The 24,608-nt window shown below is 47.1% G+C and overlaps 1 protein-coding gene across 2 annotated transcripts in view; it reads right to left on the reverse strand.

Annotated features, from left to right (window-relative positions):
• The window catches only part of nsmaf (neutral sphingomyelinase (N-SMase) activation associated factor), a 103,831-nt gene that overhangs the window by 13,855 nt on the left and 65,368 nt on the right, over nt 1-24,608 (reverse strand). For both annotated transcript variants that reach the window (XM_085992997.1, XM_085992998.1), the window contains exons 23-28: nt 24,159-24,217; nt 23,711-23,778; nt 22,522-22,586; nt 21,656-21,779; nt 11,237-11,320; nt 3,676-3,826 (exon numbers count right to left, since the gene is read on the reverse strand). In XM_085992997.1, the coding sequence (XP_085849123.1) occupies nt 3,676-3,826; nt 11,237-11,320; nt 21,656-21,779; nt 22,522-22,586; nt 23,711-23,778; nt 24,159-24,217 (551 nt within the window). The remainder of the gene's footprint in view (nt 1-3,675; nt 3,827-11,236; nt 11,321-21,655; nt 21,780-22,521; nt 22,587-23,710; nt 23,779-24,158; nt 24,218-24,608) is intronic.

The following is a 24,608-nucleotide window of genomic DNA, read 5'->3' on the forward strand; positions in this document are numbered from 1 at the left end:
TGGATTTTCAAAAAGCATTTGATAAGGTGCCACACAAGAGGCTGTTATACAAAATTAGGGCTCATGGGACTGGGGTTTATATATTAGCATGGATTGAGGATTGGTTAACAGACAGAAAACAGAGAGTAGGAATAAATGGGTCATTTTCTGGTTGGCAGGCTGTAACAAATGGGGTACAGCAACAATCAGTGCTTGGGCCTCAACTATTTACAATCTGTATCAATGACTTAGATGAGGGGACCGAGTGTAATGTATCCAAGTTTGCTGATGATACAAAGCTAAGTGGGAAAGTGAGTTGTGAGGCTATAGGCAGGTTAAGTGAGTGGACAATAAGATGGCAGATGGAATATAAAGTGGAGAAATGTGAAGTTATCCACTTTGGTCGGAAAAACAGAAAAGCAGAATATTTTGTAAATGGTGAGAGATTGGAAAATGTTGCTATTGAGGGGGACCTGGGTGTCCTTGTACATGAATCACAGAAAGTTAACATTACAGCAAGCAATTAGAAAAACAAATGGTATCTTAGCCTTTATTACAAGAGGATTTGAGTATAACAGTAGACGTCTTACTGCAATTATATAGGGCCCTGGTAAGACCACACCTGGAGTATTGTGTACAGTTTTGGACTCCTTACCTAAGGAAGAACATAAGAAATAGGAGCAGGAGTAGGCCATTTGGCCCTTCGAGTCTGCTCCGCCATTCAATGATATCATGGCTGATCTTCTGCCTCAACTCCATTCACTGGCCCTATTGCCATATCCCTTCCTTGATGCCCTTACTAGTCAGAAATCTATTGACTTCGGTTTTGAATATACCCAATGACTGAGCCTCCACAGCCCTCTGCGGTAGAGAATTCCAAAGATTCACCACCTTTTGTGTGAAGAAATTTCTTCTCATCTCAGTCCTGAATGGCCTACCCTTTATCCTGAGGCTGTGGTCCCTGGTTCTAGACTCCCCAGCCAAGGGAAACATTCTCCCAGCATCCACCCCATCAAGCCCTATAATCATTTTGTATGCTTCAATGAGATCCCCTCTCATTCTTCTGAATTTAAGAGAATACAGGCCTAGTTTACTCAATCTCTTCTCATATGACAGTCCCGCCATCCCAGGAATCAATCAATCTCGTGAACCTTCGTTGCACTCCCTCTATGGCAAGTATATCCTTCCTTAGGTAAGGAGACCAAAATTGTACACAGTACTCCAGGTGTGGTCTCCCCAAGGCCCTATATAATTGGAGTAAGACATCCTTGCTCCTGTACTCAAATCCTCTTGTAATAGCCAGCATACCATTTGCCTTCCTAATGGCTTGCTGCACCTGCACATTCACTTTCAGTGACTCATGTACAAGGACACCCAGGTCCCTTTGAGCATTTGCATTTCCCAATCTTTCACCATTTAGGAAATACTCTGCCTTTCTGTTTTTTCCTACCAAAGTGGATAACTTCACATTTATCCACATTATATTCCATCTGCCATGTTCTCGCCCACTCACTGAGCTTGTCGAGATCCCCCTGAAGCCTCTTCACAACTGACACTGCCACCTAGCTTTGTATCATCAGCAAATTTGGAAATGTTACATTTAGTCCCCTCATCCAAATCATTGATATAGATTGTGAATAGCTGGGGCCCAAGCACCGATCCTTGCAGTACCCCACTAGTCACAGCCTGCCATCCTGAAAAAGACCCATTTATCCATATTCTTTGTTTTCTGTCTGTTAACCAATTCTCAATCCATGCTAGTATATTACCCCCAATTCCATGTGCCCTAATTTTGTTCACCAACCTCTTGCGTGGGACCTTATCGAAGGCCTTCTGAAAATCCAAATACACCACATCTACCGGTTCCCCTTTATCTACTCCACTAGTTATATCCTCAAAGAACTCCAATGGGTTTGTCAAACAGGATTTCCCTTTCATAAATCAATGTTGACTCTGCCCAATCTTACTATTAGTTTCTAAGTGCCCAGTTATTGCATCCTTTATAATAGATTCCAGCACTTTCCCAACTACTGATGTGAGACTAACAGGTCTGTAGTTTCCCGTTTTCTACTCTCCCTCCTTTCTTAAATAGCGGGGTTACATTTGAAGGTATGGAGTAAAAGGTAAAGTAATAAAAAGGGCAAAAGCAGGAACTAAGTGTCACAAAACATCTTTGAAAGTTCTCTATCTGAATGCACGTAGCATTCGTAACAAAATAGACGAGTTAATGGCACAAATAACTACATATGGGTATGATCTTGTGGCCATTACAGAAACATGGCTGCAGGGTGACAATGCCTGGGAATTAAACATACCAGGTTATTTAACGATCAGGAAGGACAGGCAGGAAGGAAGGGGAGGTGGGGTGGCTATGTTAATAAAGGAAGGAATCACTGTAATACAGAGAAATGATATTGGGTCAAAAGATCAGGATAATGAAACAGTTTGGGTGGAGATAAGGAATAATAAGGGGAAAAAAACACTAGTGGGCGTAGTCTATAGGCCTCCGAACAGTTGCAAATCTGTTGGACAGAGTATCAATCAGGAAATAGTTGAGGCTTGTAATAAGGAAACATCTATAATTATGGGGGATTTTAACTATCATATTAATTGGACAAATCAAATTGGGCAGGGCTGCCTTGAAGATGAGTTCATTGAGTGTATTAGGGATGGGTTTCTTGAGCAGTATGTAACTGAACCGACCAGGCGGCAAGCAACCTTAGATCTGGTCCTGTGTAATGAGACAGGATTAATTAAAAATGTCCTAGTAAAGGATCCCCTTAGAATGAGTGACCATAACATGGTTGAATTCCATATTCAATTAGAGGGTGAGAAGGTTGGATCTCAAACAAGCGTGCTAAGCTTGAATAAAGGAGACAAGGTATGAGAGTGGAATTGAGTAGAGTGGATTGGGAAAATAGATTAAAGGGTAAGACGATACATGATCAGTGGTGTACATTTAAGGAGTTATTTTACAACTTCCAAAGAAAATATATTCCACTGAGAAGAAAAGGGTGTAAAAGAAAAGACAGTCATCCGTGGCTAAGTAAAGAAATTAAGGATAGTATTCGGCTAAAAACAAGGGCATATAAAAGGTAGCCAAATCTAGTGGGAGGATAGAGGATTGGGAAAACTTTAAAAGACAGCAAAAAATAACAAAAAGATTGATTAAGAAAAGGGGAAGATAGATTATGAAAGTAAATTAGCAAAAAATATAAAAACAGATAGTAAGAGTTTTTATAGTTATATTAAAAGAAAAAGGGTGGCTAAAGTAAATGTTGGTCCCTTAGAGGATGAGACCGGGAAATTAATGGTGGGAAATGTGGAGATGGCAAAAAACACTGAATGAATATTTTGTATCAGTGAATGCTGAGTCTTTGAATATATTCAAGGCTGAGATAGATAGATTTTTGGACTCTAGGGGAATCAAGGGATATGGAGATCGGGCGGGAAAGTGGAGTTGAGGTTGATGATCAGCCATGATCGGCTCGAGGGGCCGTATGGCCTACTCCTGCTCTTATTTCTTATGTTCGTATGTTCTTATTTGGCTTAGAAAGACTTTATCTTAATGGTAAAGCAAGGATTTGTTTATACAGCACCATAATTAAAGCAAGCCATCAAATTCATGCACCTTAAAAACATTCCATAATGAGGTTTACACTTGATAAATAAATTACTTTTAAGCCTGAAACATACCAGGGCTGAATGCAACATCATTGATGGTGCCTAAATGACAATGAACTTGATGTAAAACAGTTAAGGTGGTGAGGTCCCAAATGCTAACAGTCCCGTCCTTGTTGCCTGAAACCAGCATTGTGCCTATAGGATTCAGCCTGATCGTATTTACCTGTCAAATAAAAATCCAAACTAAATTACTTTCATCCTGAACAGCACAAGTCCAGAATTTCCCTTCATGCAAAACACACAAAAAAAAACCCTCCAGACCTGACAGTGACTTCAAATATATTTATCCAATTATGGAGTCTGCCAGGCACCACAAAATGAAACAATGGGTTTGAATATTTATAGTGCACTTCTGGTTATATAGCTTCATCTACAGTCTTTGCTTTAAAATAAACAAGTGTATTATCTGCCTGGAGAATAGAGCCTTGTATATAATTCTAAAGGAATTTATAATTCACGATGCAGTGACAGACTTCCCAATTAGGACGCTATAGTCTTACTTTCTGATGCCGAGCCTTGGGTCCTGTCACCTTCCCCCTGCTACTCATTACAGCAACATGGATGCTGAGAATCAATATAAAGCAGAAAAACATCTCTCTAGAAAGTACCTGGATAAGCATTTTGAAATAGCAATGGTGTACTGGAATCGGGAGATTTGTTTGCAATACTGGATGTCAGAGCCGGCACAGGTGATCCATGATTCCTCCCCGCCAACGGCTGAATGCACGGGTGTGCTTTGGAAATTTCTTAAGGCTACTAGACTATTCAGAACTTTTTCACTTTCCAGGACAGGATACAAGAAAAGTTTACGATGTGATAGGCAAACCTTTTCTCACCTCTAGCCTTCTATCCCTTCTCTGTGTTGCCAGCCTCTTGTACCTTTCAAATACTGCATCCTACATACACTTCCTTCTCATTGTTGAAATCAAGGCCTAGAAATTGAAACCTTTAGTGCCAGCCATTAAGACCGGTTTTGAAGAAAAAATGGCGGCTGCCTTGCTTCCACCCACTTCCGGCACAGAACACGGCAGCTACCATCTTGGGCAGGTCGGCAGTGCTGCTGTTGTCTGCACTCGCCTCAAATATTTTAATGATCAGGAGCGTGACGTCAATCAGCATGCAACACCAAATTGACGCACGCTGAGCAATTTTGGACGTCGCCGCTCCCTTTACCGCCCTCCCCAAAGCACACCCGTGCATTCAGCCATTGATGGGGAGGAATCATGGATCACCTGTGCCGGCTCGGACATCCAGTATTGCAAACAAATCTCCCAATTCCAGTGCACCGTTACCCTTTCAAAATGCTGATCCGGGTACTTTCTAGAGGGATATACTCCTAAAAAGACTTGCAGTGAAAAGCCTCTGTAATGACAGAGGTATTCACTATGTATGTGTATTAAAAGAATAGGTTGCTTTATTTCTTTCTAAGAAGTAGAATCGAAAATATTGGTTGCATTCTTTAAAATATGACAGATTAGTGTATTTTTAGGCTTTCATTTATCCTGCATACCCTCTCTTGTCAACTGAGAAACGTAACTGGAAACATTGTACTTCACTTTCATCGATCGCGATTTCCTGATAACACCTCACAGATACTTTAGACCCGACCTTCGGCCTCCTGCTGATCTTAGTGCCTGAAAGAGTGCGTTGCACGGGAGGTTCTGCGCTGTGCTCATTTAAATCAGCAGGCAACACCAAAATACCGGTACTTGTGCACTCTTTTTATCGGTGGCCGTTAACCTTGGGCCGTGGTGGCTTAATCTAATTTCTAGGCCCAAAACTCGTCACATGACCTTAAACACATTGGCCTAGAAATTCATTGTAGCCACTTTTGGGGCGGTAAAGTCGGGCGGCCGCTAAAGTTTGCGCCCGCCGCCAAATCGAGGCCACTTCTCCGATATTCATTAGCTTCACCCTAAGAGTTTGCTCGAGCGCTAAAACTGGCGCTGGACGCCTCTCTTTAGGCGCTAAGCCGGAGGTGCTGAGCGAGAGCGCCGAGGCTGGGCGCAGCGCAGGTGCGGCCATCTCGTGATTGACAGCAGACACCCCGGCGCCGGCCAGCTCTTAAGGGGGAAGGGTCGACTTTGTTTGCTGCCACGCCCTGGGTAGTGGAGCCCTCCAGCTAGGCCTGAACACTGCTGCTGGACCCAAATAGCGCCTGAAGCCATGCAGAAGGCCCGTGAACGAGTGCAGCGCTTCTCAGAGCGTGATCGGAGTGTGCTGGTTGGTGGTGTGGAGAAGAGGCGCCATATTTTGTACCCGGACAATGGCAGGAAGGCGCCGGTCCGCGCCTGGAGGCATGTCGCCAGCAAGGTGTCAGCCAACAGCGAGGTCCCCAGGACCGGTGTCCAATGCCGCAAAAAGTTTAATGACCTCACGCGGATTGTCAGGGTGAGTACCCTTTCCAGTGACCTCCTCATCCTTGCATGTGCACCTCACATTATGGGCAAAGGGACCTGAAAGCCCTAATGGCCAGCCCTCATCCAGCAGCTATGGGACAGGCATGAACATCAATTGCACATTCTGCACTTAACACACTGGCCAAGCTATTCCACCATGGGAGGCAGTGCACACAAGATCAGGGCGACACACTGGCCAGGCTATTCCACCATGGGAGGCAGTGCACACAAGATCAGGGCGACACACTGGCCAGGCTATTCCACCATGGGAGGCAGTGCACACAAGATCAGGGCGACACTGGCCAGGCTATTCCACCATGGGAGGCAGTGCACACAAGATCAGGGCGACACACTGGCCAGGCTATTCCACCATGGGAGGCAGTGTACACAAGATCAGGGCGACACACTGTACTTAGAGGCCGTCCTTTCTCTTGCAGGCCAAGCTGGCCAATAATAGGAAGAGCCGGACTGCGACCGGGGGAGGCCGACCCCAGATCCAGCCGCTCACCGAGCTGCAACATCGCGTGGAGCGCATCATGGGTGGCCGGGTGATTGGCCCCGTTGCATGTGGAGATGCCGACCCTGTTCTGGGCACCAATGGTAAGGACATCAACGTTTGGACCTCTCTCGTCCCACTTGCGCATCAGATCTACATCCTTTGCCACTGTCCGACCAATGCGCTGAATGCCACCACTCATGCATCCCTCGCTGACGCCCTCTCCTCACTCTAAAGCTACTCTTGTGCCTTCCTGCTTTCAGATGGTGAGGAGGAGGTCCCTGAACTTGCCAGTGACAGCCCCTCAGAAGAGGAGGAGGAGGAGGAGGAGCAAGAGGAAGGCGGCCCATCAGGGGAACCCTCAGCCGTGGCAACCCATGCGAATGTAGGGGACACGTCTTCCCTGGAGGGGAGCGTGGCGGAAGCGTCGGAGGGGAGGGGAGCTCATGGGACCTGCGGCCTGCAGAAACGCGGGAGGGGGGGTGCCAGCTCGGCGGCCTTCTCCCCAGAGGGGGGAAGGGTCGGAGGGGAGTCCAATTGCTGGGCCCAGCGGTGTCCAGCAACGCAGGAAGGGTCGGCCAGCTCGGCGGCCTTCTCCCCAGAGGGAGAGTCCGGCCTCCAGTCCGGAGATGGTCTTCGCCGAGGAGATGGAACGCCTCGAGGACTTGTCCGCGGACTCGGAGCGCCGGCACACGGAGCTCATGGGGGTAGTGGCACGGTTGCCTGAGGCCATCGAGTCCCTCTCTCGGAGTGTCACCGACGTCGGGGCCTCACAGGCCATCAGTTTGGCGGAATTCGGGGCAGAGCAGGCAGCGAGTCGGGCGGCATTCGGGGCAGATCAGGCAGCGAGTCGGGCGGCATTCGGGGCAGCTCAGGCAGCGAGTGGCCAGCTGATCAGTGGTGCCGTGCAGTCACTGGGTGCTCTGATGAGGTCACTGAACAGGTCAACACGGGCACTCACTGCTGCCACTCGGTGTCAGCCAGGCATCGCCAGGGCACCCGGCGCGCTGCAGCAGCACAGCGGTCTGTCCCTCGGCAGATTGGTGCGCATGCTGCAGTGCTGGCCCGGGCGAGTGCCAGTGTCTCAGGCGACTAGCGAGCGCCTGCCATCCGCCAGCTTGCCCCCATTCCTCCAGCCGCCACTGCCACTCCCCCAGTGGAGCTGCCAGGAGCTGCTGCAGCGACTGATGCTGGCCAGCCACAGCTGTAGCATTCAACAGCCGCCCGCTCGACGGCCAGACCTCGACTAGGCCGACCCTCAAGGGCATCTGCCGTCACGACATGTGCCCCTCTGGAGCCTGCCCCCAGCCTTGCAGCAGCCAATGGCCTTACTTTGAAGAGGAGCAGCAGGGCGGGCAGGGGCCACACAAAGATGGCCAAGGCATCGCCCTAGCGGGCCAAAAAGTCAAATGTGTGGCCAGTTGTGTTTGTTTTTTTGAGGCCGAGAATTGGATGTTTGTTTTTTTGAGGCCGAGGATGTGATGTTTGTTTTTTACGAAGGCCGAGGATGACGGCCATTTTAGTTGCACTGTTTTGTTAATCCTCTCCAGGTTGTGGGAGCGAGTAATGTGTTTGAGTGTTTTTTGGGGGTTTCATCTGTTTTTGGTTTTCATGTGTGAAGGGCCGAGTTTGTACAATAAAGCTTTTTATTTATTAACATTGTCCATGTTTGATCTTTGAAGTGTTTGTTGCCTTAACCGGCTGAGGGCTTGCGGAGCGGCTGCAATCATGTTCTTTCATTGGCACAAGCCATTCCCTGACAGGGGGCCTAGAAGTGACGTTCAATAAGCCGCCGACGGGCGGCCCTTGGACCTTCTGCCTCCTTCCTGGGCTGGTACTCCTCGTCCTCATGCTCCTCCCCCTGAGGTGGGGGTCCAACGTGAGGTGGCAGTGCCCGAGTCCTGCAGATAGCCAGGTTGTACAGCATGCAGCAAACGACGACGAATTGGGAGACTCGATCCTGCGAATACTGGAGGGCTCCCCCGGAGCGATCGAGACAGCGGAACTGTTGCTTGAGGACGCCGATTGTTTGTTCTATGATGTTCCTAGTCGCTTGATGGCTCTCGTTGTATGCCTCTTCAGCAGGGGTCGTGGGCGCGCGGAGCGGGGTCATGAGCCAGGTACACAAAGGATAGCCTTTGTCCCCGATAAGCCATCCTCTTGGGGGAGGCTGTGCCTGGAACATGTCAGCCACAGTTGTCTGTCGCAGGCTAAAGGCATCGTGGCTGCTGCCTGGAAAGCGGGCATTGACAGCTAGGATGCGCTGCCTGTGGTCACACACCAGCTGTACGTTGAGGGAATGGTAGCCCTTCCGGTTGCGGTAATCCTCGGCATGCCCCAGAGGTGCCCGCAAAGCCACATGCGTGCAGTCAATGGCGCCCTGCACCATGGGGAAGCCCGCTATTCTTGCAAATCCCACTGCACGCTGCTGCTGCTTGTCCAGGGTCATGGGGAAGGAGATGAATTGATGTCTCCTTCTGAAAAGGGCTTCGGTCACCTGGCGGATGCAGCAAGGCACGGCTAACTGGGAGATGTTAGCGATGTCCCCAGCAGCGGATTGGAAGGAGCCGGTGGCATAGAAGTTGAGAGCCACCGTCACCTTCACTGCCACCGACAGAGACGTCCTGCGCATCAGCTGTGGCTGCAGATCTCTCTGAAGCAGCTGGCAGATGTCTGCAACCACCTCCCTTCTGAATCGCAGCCTCCTAACACACATCGCGGCAGACATGGTCAGATAGGAGGACTGCTGGCGGTATACCCTGGGTGGGTAAGGCCTCAGTTGGCGACGCCTGTTGCCCCCTCTGCGTCTAGCCAGGGCTGCCACTCTCTCACGGCGTCTGTAAGCTCTTCTGGCATAAGGCTGAAAGTCAGCGTTGGCACCCAATGCAGCCCCCATTATATGCTGGCAAACACTGAGCTCTCAATGAAGGCAAAGATAATTGCTAAGCTCTGGCCTGAGCCAAAAATACCTGTCATAGTGTTGGTCCAAACCAGTAAGCTCTCCTCCTTGGTCTCTCTCCAAAAAACCGTTGCACAAGAGTGAATGCTGCAAAATGGCTGCCCTTTATAGTGCAGGGTAAGTGCCCTTTAATTAGCGCTCCCCGCGGCCCGCCTCGGCTGTGTACCGTTCCACTTCACAGTCGTTAGGGCCGCCCGGCGCACAATGGCCCGGCGCGAGTGAAGTTCCGGTTCGGGGCGCACAAAGGGTGTTGCACTAGTAAATGACGTCATGATCTGCGCGCGCAGCAGGGCGCGCGCTAAGACTTTGCGCCGGCGCTAAATGTGTACTGAAGTTGGGGCGAGGCGCAGATCGCGCTGCGCCCGGGCGCTAAGCGCCTAGCGCTCGAGATCTACTCCTCCTAAGGCGCTAACGGCTGGCGCGCCCAACTGAATTTCTAGGCCATTCTCTCTCAGGACCTTAGCTATGAAACTCTACCCCCCTCAGTGTTTCCTCCCTCTTACAATGTAGATGGTTTTAAAAGTCAAATTTGGCGTCATGTAATCACTACTTCTTGACCTACTTCTGCTCTTTTCCCCTTCCCCCTCCTCTCCCCAAATCTGTTACATCTTTAGCTTTTTCAAGTTCTGAAGAAGGGTCCCAGACCTGAAATGTTAACTCTGTTTCTCTCCACAGATGCTGCCTGGCCTGCTGAGTATTTCTAGCATTTTCTGTTGTTATTTCTGCTCTTTTCAACCTTGAAGGCACTATTGGCCTTGGCCCTTCATCTGGCATTGATGCCTGGTAGGCAGCAGGGAAAAAAACAAGTGAAGTACAAAAGAGCAAGTTGGAAGAGGGAAATAGTGCATGTGGAGGCGGGGGGGGCGAAGATTGAGAGAGAATTTTTTTTAAAAAGGGAGAATATGAGGCAGAACTATTATTATTTATCGATCATAGATCATTTTCTAAAAACTGTGTAACTACTAGTTTGAGAAGCTGAAATATTTACTAGGCGATAGGAAACACATTACAAAACTGGCACTACCTGCAAAACAATCCAATAAATTTGCCTAATTAATTTTGTGTCAACTTGACTCAGTTGGTAGTTCCCTCGCCTGAGTCAGTAGGTTGTGGGTTCAAGCTCTACTCCAGGACTTAGTACATAACTTGGGCTGGCACTTCAGTACAGTAATGAAGAACTGTTGTATTGACAGAGGTGCTATCCCTCAGCTGAGACAATCACGTCTCATCTGCCTGTCCTTATAATTTGAGCAGACATTAAAGGTCAATGGCATATTTTGAAGCACAGATCTCCCAGTGTCCTCAACAATATTCTTTCCTCAATCACCACCAAAAACAGATCAAGCTGATATTCATCTCATTGCTATTTGTGATCTTGCTATGCTTAATATGGCTTCTACTTTAGCCTACATAACAGCTAAAGTAATTCAATACACAAGGTGCTTTGGTATATTTCTGCAATGTGATAAGGCACAATATCAATACAAGTCTTTCTTTCATTACTGATTGCGCTTTGCCTTAAGCTGTTGTCCTGCATCGCAAATTTCTCTTCAGATGAAGCGGGCATAAATTTGATAATTTGCTCAGGTTTCTTTCAGTGAAAAAATTCCCTTCCCTTTCATCAAGATTTGGCCACATCAAAGAGAAACACATTTTTTGACCTTTGAGTTGTCATATGAATGCATGGATAACAAGATACTTGAAGGGTTGTGTACTTACACCTGCATCATGTTCCAACTCAGCCATTAGTTCACAGCTATTCTTTCTAGAGCTAGAGAGATCAGCAGAGGCACATCTCCAGACCTACAGCCAACCAAAGGTAAAACTTAATTTTATTCAGCTACTGAAACTTGATTATTCATCATTAGAAGCCAAGTTTCTAAATTGTTATTTTTTTTAACTAAATTAAAGAAAAACAACTTTCAATACTGGAAAGAGATAGACAATTTAAAAAAAAGCAAACAATAGCAAGCCATAAAGTAGGCTTAAAAGTATATGTCATGGCTACTATTGAGATATCAGACTTAAAGTATTTAATGGGCCAGAAAATATAACATACTTATGACAAAACCACACACAGACGCCTTCTTTCCCGATGATATCATACGTCGCATAGTACCATAAACCAACAATAGCCAAGCAGTATTCAGTTAATAAAGTGCAAGTGCTGAGAAATGTATCATATCATTCACAGGGCCACTTTCATTATATAAAAATAGCTTGCTTTGACCAGTTTTCAAATGAAGTAATACTAGATATTGATTTCATTGCAGATGGAGCAGTATTCAACAGAACAGTAATAAAGCACATTCCTAAGATTATTTGTAGCCCCAGAAGGCATCAAATCGCATCAATTACAGGATGACTTTCATTACACACAGACATCACAAGTCATTGCTGGCATATATATTCTTGCTTTGGCCTCTTTACCGAATCCTGATCCAAACAATAACAACTACTTGCATTTATATGTAGAAAAATGTCTCAAGGCACTTCACAGAGGCTTAATCAAAATAACTTTGTCGAGCTAAAGGAGGAGATATTATGAAGGGTGGCCAAAAGCCTGGCCAAAGAGGTGGGTTTTAAGCAGGGTATTAAAGGAGGAGCAGGAGGTGAGAAATTTAGGGAGGAAATTCCAGAGTGTGAGGCCTAGGTGGCTGAAAGCACAGCTGCTAACAGTGGGGTGAAGAGAGGGGATACACAAGGAGCTGAAATCAGAGGATTCGGAACGGAGAGTTTGAGGGGAGGGGGCTTGTAGGGCTGGAGATTACAGAGATAGTAAGGGGCAAGGCCATGAAGGGATTTAAATATGGGATTATAATTTTAAAAATTGAGATGCTGAGGGACTGGTAGCCACTTTAAGTCATTGAGGACAGGGGTGATAGGTGAACAGGACAATGCCAGATAAGCTATGGGCAACAAAGTGTTGATGAGCTGAAATTTACAGAGGGTGCAGGATTGGAGGCCAGCCAGAAGAGATCGGAAAAGTCAATATTAAAGGTGACAAGCACATGGATGAGTGTTTCAGCAGCAGATATCGGAGTTAGGGCGGAGGCAGACGATGTCACAGAGGTGGTGGTAGGCAATTTTTGTGATGGAAAGGAGACATGGTTGAAAACTCAGCTCAGTGTTGAATAGGATGCTGAGGTTGAAAACAGTTTGATTCAGCTGGAGACAGTGGCCGGAGAGGGGGATGGAATCAATGGCAAGGGTACAGAGTTTGTGCGGGTGGAAGACAATGGTTTTGGTCTTTCCAATGTTTAGCTGGAGGAAACTGCAGCTCATCCAAAACTGAAGATCAGTCTGACCACATCGAGGCAGTGGAGAGGTAGAGTTGGGTGTTGAAGATGTGGAAGCTGCCCCCATGTCTGTGGAAGATGTCACCAATGGGCAGCATTTAGATGAGGAACAGGAGGGGGTTCAAAAATATATCCTTGGGGGACTCCAGATGTGATGGTGTGGGGGTGGGAAGAGAAGCTATTGCTGGAGGTGCTCTTGCTAAGATAGTTTAGGCAGGAATGGAACCAAGCAAGGGCTGTCCCACTGAGCTAGACAATGGAGGTGAGACGTTGGAGGAGGATAATGTTGTTGATTGTATCAAAGGCTGCATAGAAGTCGAGGAGGATGAGGAGGAACAATGCACCACAGACACAGAGTTTGTTATCTGTGACTTTGTCCTCCTGTATACTTCCATATACACCCCCTAGTTTGTTATCAGAAAACTTCTATCAATCCTCTTGTGCCTAAGTCCAAATCATGTGTGTAAGTGGTAAACAAAGAATATTGCTCTAGCGAGGTATGCTTTTTGCCCTCCTGAGTGTGATACTGGAACGTACTTAGAGGAACAAGAGCTTAAGATTACTCATTGCATACAAGTAACTCTGAATTTGTCAGTACTATTAACTACCAGCAAACACAAGCCCTGTGCACCCACCCTCCCCACCACATGTCTGAAGTGCTGTGGGACATTTTTATAACTTAAAGACAGTAGATAAATGCAAGTTATTGTTGTTGCTGTTGTTTTGCTGACTTTGAAGCAGGCTTTGCATTTCTGAATGGGCTAGGAGGGCACCTGTGCTACTAGGGTCTCATCTTGGGGATACCAGCCAACCCGGAAGGCTGCAAGATGAGGTGTTGGTGGCCAGGGAAGGTGAGGTGGATATAAGGAATGAGTGTTGGGGCACCTCCAGAAGCACTAGTTTATGCCACCAAGGAAGGGGGCCACTTTAAAATGTTTATCTTATCTCTTCTCTTCAGAGTCCAGGTCACAATGCTGGCCTGCCCTCCCCATCCTTGACCGAGCCCACTTGCGCCCATCAAGAGGCCAGTACACCTCTGCTTAATCCATTTACCAGCCTCCAAGCTTACACTGATCCTCTGTAAAGCCAAGAAAGAAGAGCTCCCAGCTAGAGAGTCAGCACCCTTTTTGAGTCAGTGGCCTTGTTTGGGCCGGCAGAGGCTCCGCCCCTAAACAAGACCACAGGAAACTGCAAGGCAAGTCCGAGGTCAAGCGAATCAGCGAAGTGTGTGGTTGTTCTGGCAGATTCTTGCCAGATACACGGCAGGAGTCTGCCAGTCAGCCATCCAATTTTGTCCCCATGATGTATAAGCAAACAAGTGTCATGGATGTTAATTTCTGGGAAGGATCCACAACATTTTTGCAGATTTTAAAATTGGGTGCCAGCATCGCCAAAGGTGAAGACAATTTGACCAGAGCACATATACCCATGGAAGATCCTGGTAAACGGACACTGGAAGCAAAAAAACAAAACCCACATTAACGGAACTGTGATGTTTATGTATTTTAAAATAAAACCTTTTAGCGGCCAACTCATATTTGACAAGGAAATTATATCAGTGCAATAATAAAATGCAGGAAACAAAGACTGTAAATGTAAACTTTTTTTTGTATGAATGGTCAATTGTTGCTACTGCTCAATGCACCATCTTCCAACAGTCCTTGTACAGCAGAACATCTGTGCAAATGGTTTCATAGGTCAGATAACAAACACAAACTGACATCTTGATACCGCTAATGTTCTCCGTGTGCTGGGAAGCTTTCAGAAGTCTGACCGCTGCAGGCTGGGAGGAGGAGGGAAAACAGGAAAGTGAACACCGATGTACACTTTACGTATCATTTTGGGTAAAGGAACAGGGCTTTCATTTTAAAAAACCACAAGAGATTACTACATTCAGGAAAATATATGTTATAGTTTACTGCTTCCAGGAGATTCTCGCCTCCACCCTCCCTCAAAATATACACAATTTTACTGGTGAATAAAACATCTGACTGAAAAGGAAAAATAAAAGTCAGGCAAGTGGAAATTTCCAACTGGGTAATTAGTGCCCTTTCATCTCTGGGGCTAGGTTCAAGATCAACTCAGAGTACTGGGATTAGAACTGAAAAATGCAAATACCAGAAATATACGGTTTCAATATTGAGAAAGAGACAGATTAACTTTTTGATATTTCATCTGTCAAGAGTTTTTGACAGATGAAATATCAGTGTTTCACAGCTGTTTGAAGCTGTCAAACACCGACAGTCTGACTTCTAACCTGAGACCTTCTACGCAGACTCAGTTAGAACTCTCACTGACACTCAAAGCTGAAGGCTGTCACTTTTGACAGATCGCAGCCATTCAGCTTTCAGTTCCGGCTGAGTGATGGACTCCCGACGCCTAGAGGAAGGAAGGCTGTTAAGGTAAGTACAGGTCATTTAAACTTCTTTACACACCAAACACACTTACCTTTGCACTCATGCACCCATCACTCACCTGAACACTGACATCGCGACCCCTCCAAGTCCTTCAACCCGACGGCCCGCCTGCTCTAACCTGGTGTGGTTTGGAGCCGTCGGGAATCCCACGCGACACCCCTCAAAATAGGGATTAGGCTAAAAACTGCCTGTTAACAGGCAGTTAATTGGCACTAATCCCTTCCCGCCTCGGGTCGGCGGGTCCCAGTGTGGGACGGGTACCCGCCTCCCTTGAAACTTACGTGGAGGCGGGTTTTGGGCGGGATGGTGTCGGGACACCCGAATTCAGGAGTTTTGCTCCCCCCCCCGCACGCCTGAAAGCCCGCCTCACGGCACACTGAAAATCTGGCCCCTTGTATTCAAAGTATGACGTGTTCTTCTGGTGATTTGGTCAATATTTCTCCCTCAATCAATACCACAGAACAGATTAATCTCACTGCTGTTGCGGGATTTTGCTGTGCACAAAATTTAACAAAGGTCACTACGTCTCAAAGTAATTCACTTTATGTGGAGCACTTGCAGACATTTTTCTCAGAAGACGCTATTGAGAATTAGAAAAAAAAACGTGTGTGCACTTCCATCAATTGATTCCTATTATAAATTCCTATATCCACTTTTATAATAGTAACTGTGTGTAAACTAGTCAAGCTGTAAACACACTCTCCCATCAGTGGATATGTTGTACCTCCACTAATGGAGGGAGGGTATAATTACAGCATGACAAGTTTACATACAGTTACTAGTCATTTCCATTGCAAACGTAGTTGTGGAATTTGAAAGGAAAGAACTTGCACTTATATAACACTTTCCACAACCTCAGGACATTCCAAAGTACTTCACAGCCAGTCAAGTATTTTTGAAATGTAGTCACTGTTGTAATGTAAATGTGGCAGCCAATTTGTGCACAGCAAGGCCCCACAAATAGCAATGAGAGTAATGTCAAGACAGCCTGTTTCTGAGTGATGCTGATTGAAGGATAAATACAGGACACCGGGAGAAGTCCCTTGCTCTTCTTTGAATAGTGCTGTGATGAAATATATGCCTTCATCAGCCCCTGTGTTTTACCGGCTTTGTATTGTGTGTACCGCCCCCTTTTTCCTATTGCGTGTATTGGCTATGCCCCTGTCCTTTGTCATATAAAGGTCTCAAGAGCTATATGAGTCATTCTATCAGACAAACCCGATGTGGAAAGACCTGCAATGTTCTTAGTGATTAAAAGCCTTTAGTTGAATCCTTTAAACTCCTTGTCTTTGAATTATTGATGGCACATCAATTTTAATCACTAAAACACCAAGATGGATCGACTCCTGAAACCAGAGCGCTTGGATCTGGACCCCCATGCCTCAGACGCAGCCACACAGTTCGGACACTGGTTCCAATGCTTCGAATTTTTCATCGCAAACTCATCCACCGCCATAGCAGCCGCAACCGCCACCGGAGACGTGAAACTGGGAATCCTGCGAAACTGGGTGAGCCATCCGGTCTCCCCTCTCATCCAAGATGCCACCAGCTACGGGGATGCCTGCACCATTCTGAAGGCCCACTACGTGCGGCCAATAAACGAGGTGTACACCAGGCATCTTCTGACTACTCGCACGCAGCGGCATGGTGAGTCACTAGAGGACTTCATGCTAAGCCTAAAAGTACTGGGCAGAGACTGTAACTGTAAGGCCGTGTCTGCCACCGTGTACACGGAGGAGCTGATCCGAGACTCCTTTATTGCGGGCCTCAGTTCAAATTACATTCGGCAGAAACTGTTTGAAAAGGAGGGACTGGACTTAAAACAGGCTATGGGCATAGCGCGATCGCTGGATATGGCCCAGAGGAACTCTGAATCCTGTTCCTCAGGCCACGCGGCCCACTCCGCCTCGTGCGCGCCGTGGGGGCCGCCATCTTGGAAGGCATCTTCACCTCCCAGGTCTCAGGCCAGCCCAGCACCATCGGAGCCCCAGCCCCCACCCAGGAGCCCCACTACTGCCGCGATGCATCGGGGCCCGAAATGCTACTTCTGCGGCCAGGACAAACACTCCAGGCATCTGTGCCCAGCGAAGGGCACCACCTGTTTTAAATGCGGGAAGAAAGGACATTTCAGCAAAGTCTGCAGAGGGAACCCCGCCTCCAACTCCACCACCGCCGCGTGCGCGCCGTGGGGGCGGCCAACTTGGACGCCATCTTGTCCACCCTCATGGAGTCCACCATCTTGCCCCGACTACATGGACCTCCAGGACCCACTGGTGGCCTCGATCACAGTGGATCAATCCAGGCCGCATCTGTTGTCTAAATCGATGATGGACATAGAGGTAAACGGGAACAAGGTTAAATGCTTGATTGACTGCGGGAGCACCGAAAGCTTTATTCATCCTAGCCTGGTAAAACGACTTTCACTAACGATAGTCCCCACACAGGGCAAAATCGCCATGGCTGATAAGACTCATACCTCAAAAATTACAGGTTTCTGCGCAGTTATGTTGTCGGTAAAAGGCACTGATTACAGAGATTTTAAACTATTGATAATGCCAGATCTCTGTGTGAGCGTGATCTTGGGTCTGGACTTCCAGTGCCACCACCAAAGTATCACGCTTACCTATGGCGGGTCCCAGCCGCCCCTCACAGTGTGCAGTCTGGCTACCCTGAAGGTCAAGCCGCCCTCTCTGTTCGCCAACCTCGCACCCAACTGTCGACCCATAGCAACCAAGAGTAGGCGGTACAGCTGGGAGGATAGACGGTTCATTGCGTCGGAAGTAGAAAGACTCAAGCGGGAGGGTATCATCGAATGCAGTACCAGCCCGTGGCGCACCCAGGTAGTAGTAGTTAAGGGTAGCGAAAAGAAGCGGATGGTGATAGATTATAGCCAGACGGTTAATCTATACACCCAGCTAGACGCCTACCCTCTGCCCCGCATAGCGGATATGGTTAACCAAATTGCGCAATACCGGGTGTTTTCCACCATCGACCTAAAATCGGCATACCACCAGCTCCCCATTAGGCCGGAGGACCGTCCATACACCGCCTTCGAGGCGAACGGACGCCTCTACCACTTCCTCAGCGTCCCCTTTGGGGTAACGAATGGGGTCCCGTTCTTCCAGCGGGAGATGGACCGCATGGTCGATGAGAACCAGTTAACAGCCACCTACCCATACCTAGACAACGTCACCATCTGCGGCCACGACCAGCAAGACCACGACTCGAACCTCGCGAGATTTCTGAAAACCGCCCTCAGACTCAATCTCACCTACAACGAGGATAAGTGTGTCTTTAGCACCACGCGCCTCTGTATCCTGGGCTGCGTGGTGGAAAACGGGGAAATCGGCCCGGACCCCGACCGATTGCGCCCCCTACGGGAGCTACCCCTACCAAACACTCCCAAGGCCCTGAAAAGGTGCCTGGGGTTCTTCTCCTATTACGCCCAATGGGTCCCCAATTATTCCGACAAGGCCCATCCCCTCCTGAAATCAACGTCCTTCCCGCTCACGGCCGAGGCCCACGCCGCCTTCAACAGCATTAAACACGACATTGAGAAGGCCGCGCTGCGGGCAGTGGACGAAAACATCCCTTTCCAGGTCGAAAGCGATGCGTCCGACTTCGCTTTAGCAGCCACCCTCAACCAGGATGGGCGGCCCGTAGCCTTTTTCTCAAGAACCCTCCAAGGGCCAGAGATCAGGCACTCCTCGGTAGAGAAGGAGGCCCAGGCCATAGTGGAGGCAGTGCGGCACTGGAGGCACTACCTAGCCGGCAAACGCTTCACCCTGCTTACCGACCAGCGGTCGGTAGCCTTCATGTTTAACAACAAACAGAGGGGAAGATCAAGAACGACAAAATTCTCAGGTGGCGGATCGAACTCTCCACGTTTGAGTACGACATAATATATAGGCCAGGGGCCCTCAACGAATCCCCCGACGCCCTATCACGAGGGATGTGTGCCAGCATCCAGGGGGACAGGCTACAGGACCTTCACAATGGCCTCTGCCACCCGGGGGTCACCCGGCTATTTCACTTTATAAAATCCCGTAACCTCCCCTATTCCATCGAGGAGGTCCGGTCGATGACCAGGGACTGCCGCACCTGTGCGGAATGCAAGCCCCGTTTTTTCAGGCCCGACCGAGCCCACCTGATCAAAGCTACACGGCCATTCGAGCGCCTGAGCTTAGATTTCAAGGGACCACTCCCCTCCACCGACCGCAATGTGTACTTTCTCAACATTGTGGACGAGTACTCCCGCTTCCCATTCGCCTACCCCTGCCCAGACATGACCAGTGCCACGGTCATCAAGTGCCTCGGCAACCTGTTTTGCACGTTCGGCATGCCTAACTACATCCACACTGACAGGGGGGCGTCGTTCATGAGCGACGAACTGCGCCAATACCTGCTGTCGAAGGGGATAGCCACGAGTCGGACCACTAGTTATAACCCCCGGGGTAATGGGCAAGTGGAGAGGGAGAACGCGACAGTGTGGAAGGCGGTCACCTTAGCACTAAGGTCTAAAGGCCTCCCCACCTCCCGCTGGCAAGAGGTCCTCCCAGACGTACTCCACTTGATAAGGTCGCTACTGTGTACTGCTACTAACGCCACTCCTCACGAGAAGATGTTTGTTTTTCCCCGCAAATCAACCTCAGGAGTGTCCCTACCCTCGTGGCTCTCCACCCCAGGGACAGTCCTATTACGGAAGCATGCAAGGGGCCACAAAACGGATCCCCTCGTGGAGGCAGTACACCTACTCCACGCAAACCCACAGTACGCGTACGTCAAGCACGCCGACGGGCGTGAGGACACGGTGTCCATAAAGGACCTCGCCTCGGCAGGAAGCGACGACGACCCATCACCACCACCCCCAGAAGAACCTCCACCATCCCCAGGCTCACCACCCCCAGAAGTACCTGCAACACCCCCAACACATGGGTATGCCCAGGAGGGCACCACGGACTCCCGGTCGGAACCCGAGGTACTGTTGCGACGTTCAGGAAGGACTATCACACCCCCGGACAGACTAAATCTGTAGAAGGGGTGAATGTGATGAAATATATGCCTTCATCAGCCCCTGTGTTTTACCTGCTTTGTATTGTGTGTACCGCCCCCTTTTTCCTATTGTGTGTATTGGCTACGCCCCTGTCTTTTGTCATATAAAGGTCTCAAGAGCTGTATGAGTCATTCTATCAGACGAACCCGATGTGGAAAGACCTGCAATGTTCTTAGTGATTAAAAGCCTTTAGTTGAATCCTTTAAACTCCTTGTCTTTGAGTTATTGATGGCACATCAAGTGCAATGAGATATTTTATATCCATCCGAGAAGCAGACAGGGCCTCAGTTAATGTCTCATCTGAAAAACCGCACCTCCGACAGTGCAGCATCCTCCAGTAATGCACTGAAGTGTCAACCTAGAATATGTGCTGAAAACTCACATAAGTGGGGCTTTAACCCATTACCTTCTGATTCAGAGGTGAAAGTGCCACCACTGAGACAAGGCTGACAGCTGAATAATGTAAATGTAATTACAAGATCTGTATTACATTTGTGTACTCTAGTCCAATTATTCCCCTTCACCTGAAGACTACACTTGGTCTGGACTTACCATCTGCAAAGCCACATGAGATGAACTAGTACTTATTGGCCCAGAAATTCGGGTCGGGGGCTTCTCGCGAGTGTAAGCCCCCGATCTGCACTTACCTTGCGCGCCGGCCGTTGAGCTCTGGGCCCCTGCGGAATTCCGATCCGGGGCCTGGTCCAGCTGACGGCGCGCAGTGCTTGCGTATCCCAGAGGCGCAGTTAGTTCAATGCGTCCCCTGGGATCACGTGGGCCACGGGGAGCCAATCGGAGCAGGGAATGCTCCATTCATAAGTCTGACAGGAAGTGCTGTCAAGACTTATAAATACTACGGCCCCAAAATAGCACTAAATCTTCAAATACATTTTTGAAAAACATCACATTTTTTAAATAAACTATAAATTACATGAAATAACTATTTTAAACAATAATTTAAATGTTTGAAAAAAATCATTTTATTTTCTAACGGGGCTAAAAATAAACTTACCTCGCTTTAAAGTATTTAAAAATAATAAACCTGTGGAAAAAATGTTTTAATTTTAATTAATTCACCACTTACCTTGTAAAAAGCAGGCCTTACGCCTGCTTTTTACATTTCTAACTTCTGCAGGCTTACCCTCGTGGGAAAACCTGTAAAAAAAGACGAAGTTCGATGCGCACGCGCAGCCTCTCCCGCGCACGACCTCTGAACCCCTTCGTTCAGAGGAACGGAAGTGCCGGTTTCCCACGCATGCGCAGTGTATGCAGGAAACCGGCACTTCCATCGGGCCTACGGGCGAGTACCCCGTGCGTACTCACCCGTGGAGACCCGAATTTCTGGGCCATTATAAACAGCAGCACTAACCTTGACTGTAGAATCCCAGGAAGAAGTGTATAAATGATCATTGTACCAGCAGATCTTGCTAACAGCATCATCGTGGCCCATCAGTGTATCTTGCCTTCGTCCATAAGCTACTGAGTAAAAATATCTATAACAGGAAATTCAGAGAAATATCAGAGACTATCTACTATACTGACTAAACACACTTACTTGAATCATAGAATCTTACAGCACAGAAGGAGGCCGTTTGGCATGTCGTGCCTGTGCTGGCTCTTAGAAAGAGCTGTCCAATTTAGTTCCACACCTCAGCTTTGTCCCCATAACTTTGCAAATTAGTCCTCTTCAAGTACATGTGCACTTGCCTTTTGAAAGTTCCTATAGAATCTGATCCTACCACCTTTTCAGGTAGTGCGTTCCAAATCAGAACAACCGTCTGTGTGAAAACATTGCTCCTCATTTCCCACAGTATCATAAGGTTTAGACTAGCTATGGAAAAGGACAGGGAGCAATCTAGAGTAAAAATACTTAGAGGAAAGCTGATTTCAGTGGGTTGCGAATGGATCTGGCCCGGGTAAATTGGAATCAAAGATAGGCAGGCAAAACTGTAAACAAACAACGGGCTGCCTTTAAAAAGAGGAGATGGCTGAGGAACTAATACCTTTGGTTAACAAAAAGCTATCAATCTCCAATTTAAAATTAACAATTGATCTAGCATCAATTGCCGTTTGCGGAAGAGAGTTCCAAATTTCTACCACCCTGTGTGTGGAGAAGTGTTTCCTAATTTCACTCCTGAAAGGTCTTTCCCTCCTGAATACAGTGTACAATATTTTCTTTTAAAAGCACGTTTCCATAATTAGCAACATTTGGTAAACAGGCCATTCAATACTTACACATTGTTATCCCACGATGAACATAGGACAGTTGTATCCTCCAGTAACAAACAAGATGACAGGGCCTAACAAAAGATTGATGGGTCAGTTTAGCAGGCTGTTTACAGACCAAAGAATTAAATATATGGGGGAAGATGCTCCGCAGAAATCTCATGCTGTAACTTCGGCAGAAGATTGGTGGAAACCCAGGAGACACAGCGTAAATTGATGTTTATGCCATTTCGCTCGAGTTTCCATCAATCTTTTGCTGAAGTTATAGCGAGAGATTAGGATCACTAGCTTCGGCAAGAGATTGGGAAGCCCTGCGGAAATTACTGACGATGTTGATTATTTATTTAATGATTTTACATTTTGTAATCATTTTAATATAGGCCACACTTCCTTCTTAAATTAGCATACAGACAAAAATGTTAATCAAGATCAACAATATCATCACAGAAATGAGGGGAAAAAACTGTTCCTTTCTCCCTTCAAAGCACAGAAACATGTAATTATTGGTTTTATACCATGAAGCGCCTATAAGATTTCAATGGTGAGGCTTTACCGGGAATGATCACAGAATGACACTGAAACTTGAAATATATGGGAAGCTATATAATCTAAATCAGTCAAAGCAGGGAGACTTCTATGGACTAAAATATATTTAATACCCTCCAGTTGTCTTGATGATTTTTCCCCAGCTCTCGTGAAAGACTAAACTATAGCTTTTAGTAGTCCATCAATACTTCATCTAAGAAGCCAGTCTTCAATTGGAAGCCTAGATGATGAACATCAGTAGGCTATCACCTCTAGTGGGACATTACAGCCAAACTCAATCCTGTTATCACCCGATGACCATATGTGCATTTTCAGCAGCTTACCAGAAACTAGTAGCAAGAACCCGCACTGATTTGTGCCTTCCCTTACTCAGAAACAGAGATTTATTACAGCACTCCCACCAATGTTCTGAGACCAGCTATCTCAACACACCACAAAGGCATCAGACCTGGCATGCTCCAGGTTAGAATGTCTCGGTGGTATGCCGCACAGTGCAGTTTCCCACCGAGCCTCTGGAATAGACCTTGACGAAAACATGCATTAAAGTAGACTTTCCTTGGTTTAAAATTATTTGCTACTTTACCCTCAGGAGCAATGAACATTTGGGGATTCTTTGTCTGACAATTTTTTTTTCTACAGCATCAGAACTCACCATATTTGAAAAGGACATGCTCCGTTGTAACAATTTTGTTTCCTTGGAAAACATTTTGAGTGTTGAATCTGTGGTGTGAATTAGAAGAAAGTACAACATAACTTCATGGCTGTGGAATTGGAAGCTATATAGACATTACAGAATGCAAACAAAAACAGAGACGTGCTATAAAATGGAATATTATGCTAGTCAGCAACACAAACTGCTAAACAATATTATTTTTAAAAAATCATCTTGCAGTATACCCAGAAATATCATTAGTAGCTCAACTGAGAGGCAGTGTAAACCATTGCTGCAGGATCACTGCCATACACTAAACGAAGTTTGGTAAAAATTTGCTTTTACTTCATCAAATCTAAATTTGTAGCCTAGTACCAAGCTGAAGACAGAACACATGGCTAGTTTTCCTAATTACAAGTGATCACATACTCGGAGTTTAATAAATTACCTTGAGAAGTCGTGAAGACTGAAGTTCCATTACTAGCTACAGCGATTCCAGTCACTGCCCTAATTGCAAAAAGGAACCCAAGATAAAATCCAAAGACAAAGACAATCAGAAGCCACAACAGTAACAGGTAAGCCTTCCGGAGGAGGCAGTGAAGACTGATGGGGTCATTTTAACTTTTATCACCGGGCAAAAAAATGGGCATTAGTGAATCAACAGCCCTTTTTACATGTCCAATTTTCTGTTCCATAATGGAAATTACTGGCAATGATGTTTATTTAATTAATAATGGAAAAGAAAATCGGGGGAGATTTAAAACGGGCTGCCGATTCGCTATCAGCTATTTTTTACCCAGCGCTAAAAGTTAAAATTATCCATACGGATTCTTTACAGTCCTTTAAGAAAGCAGTAGATGGAGTTCAGGAAAATGAGGTTATCACAGCATATGGAATG

This window comes from Somniosus microcephalus, chromosome 7 (assembly GCF_052327205.1).
Source record: "Somniosus microcephalus isolate GS21.2 chromosome 7, FLI_Smic_1.0, whole genome shotgun sequence".
Classification (NCBI taxonomy): domain Eukaryota; kingdom Metazoa; phylum Chordata; class Chondrichthyes; order Squaliformes; family Somniosidae; genus Somniosus; species Somniosus microcephalus.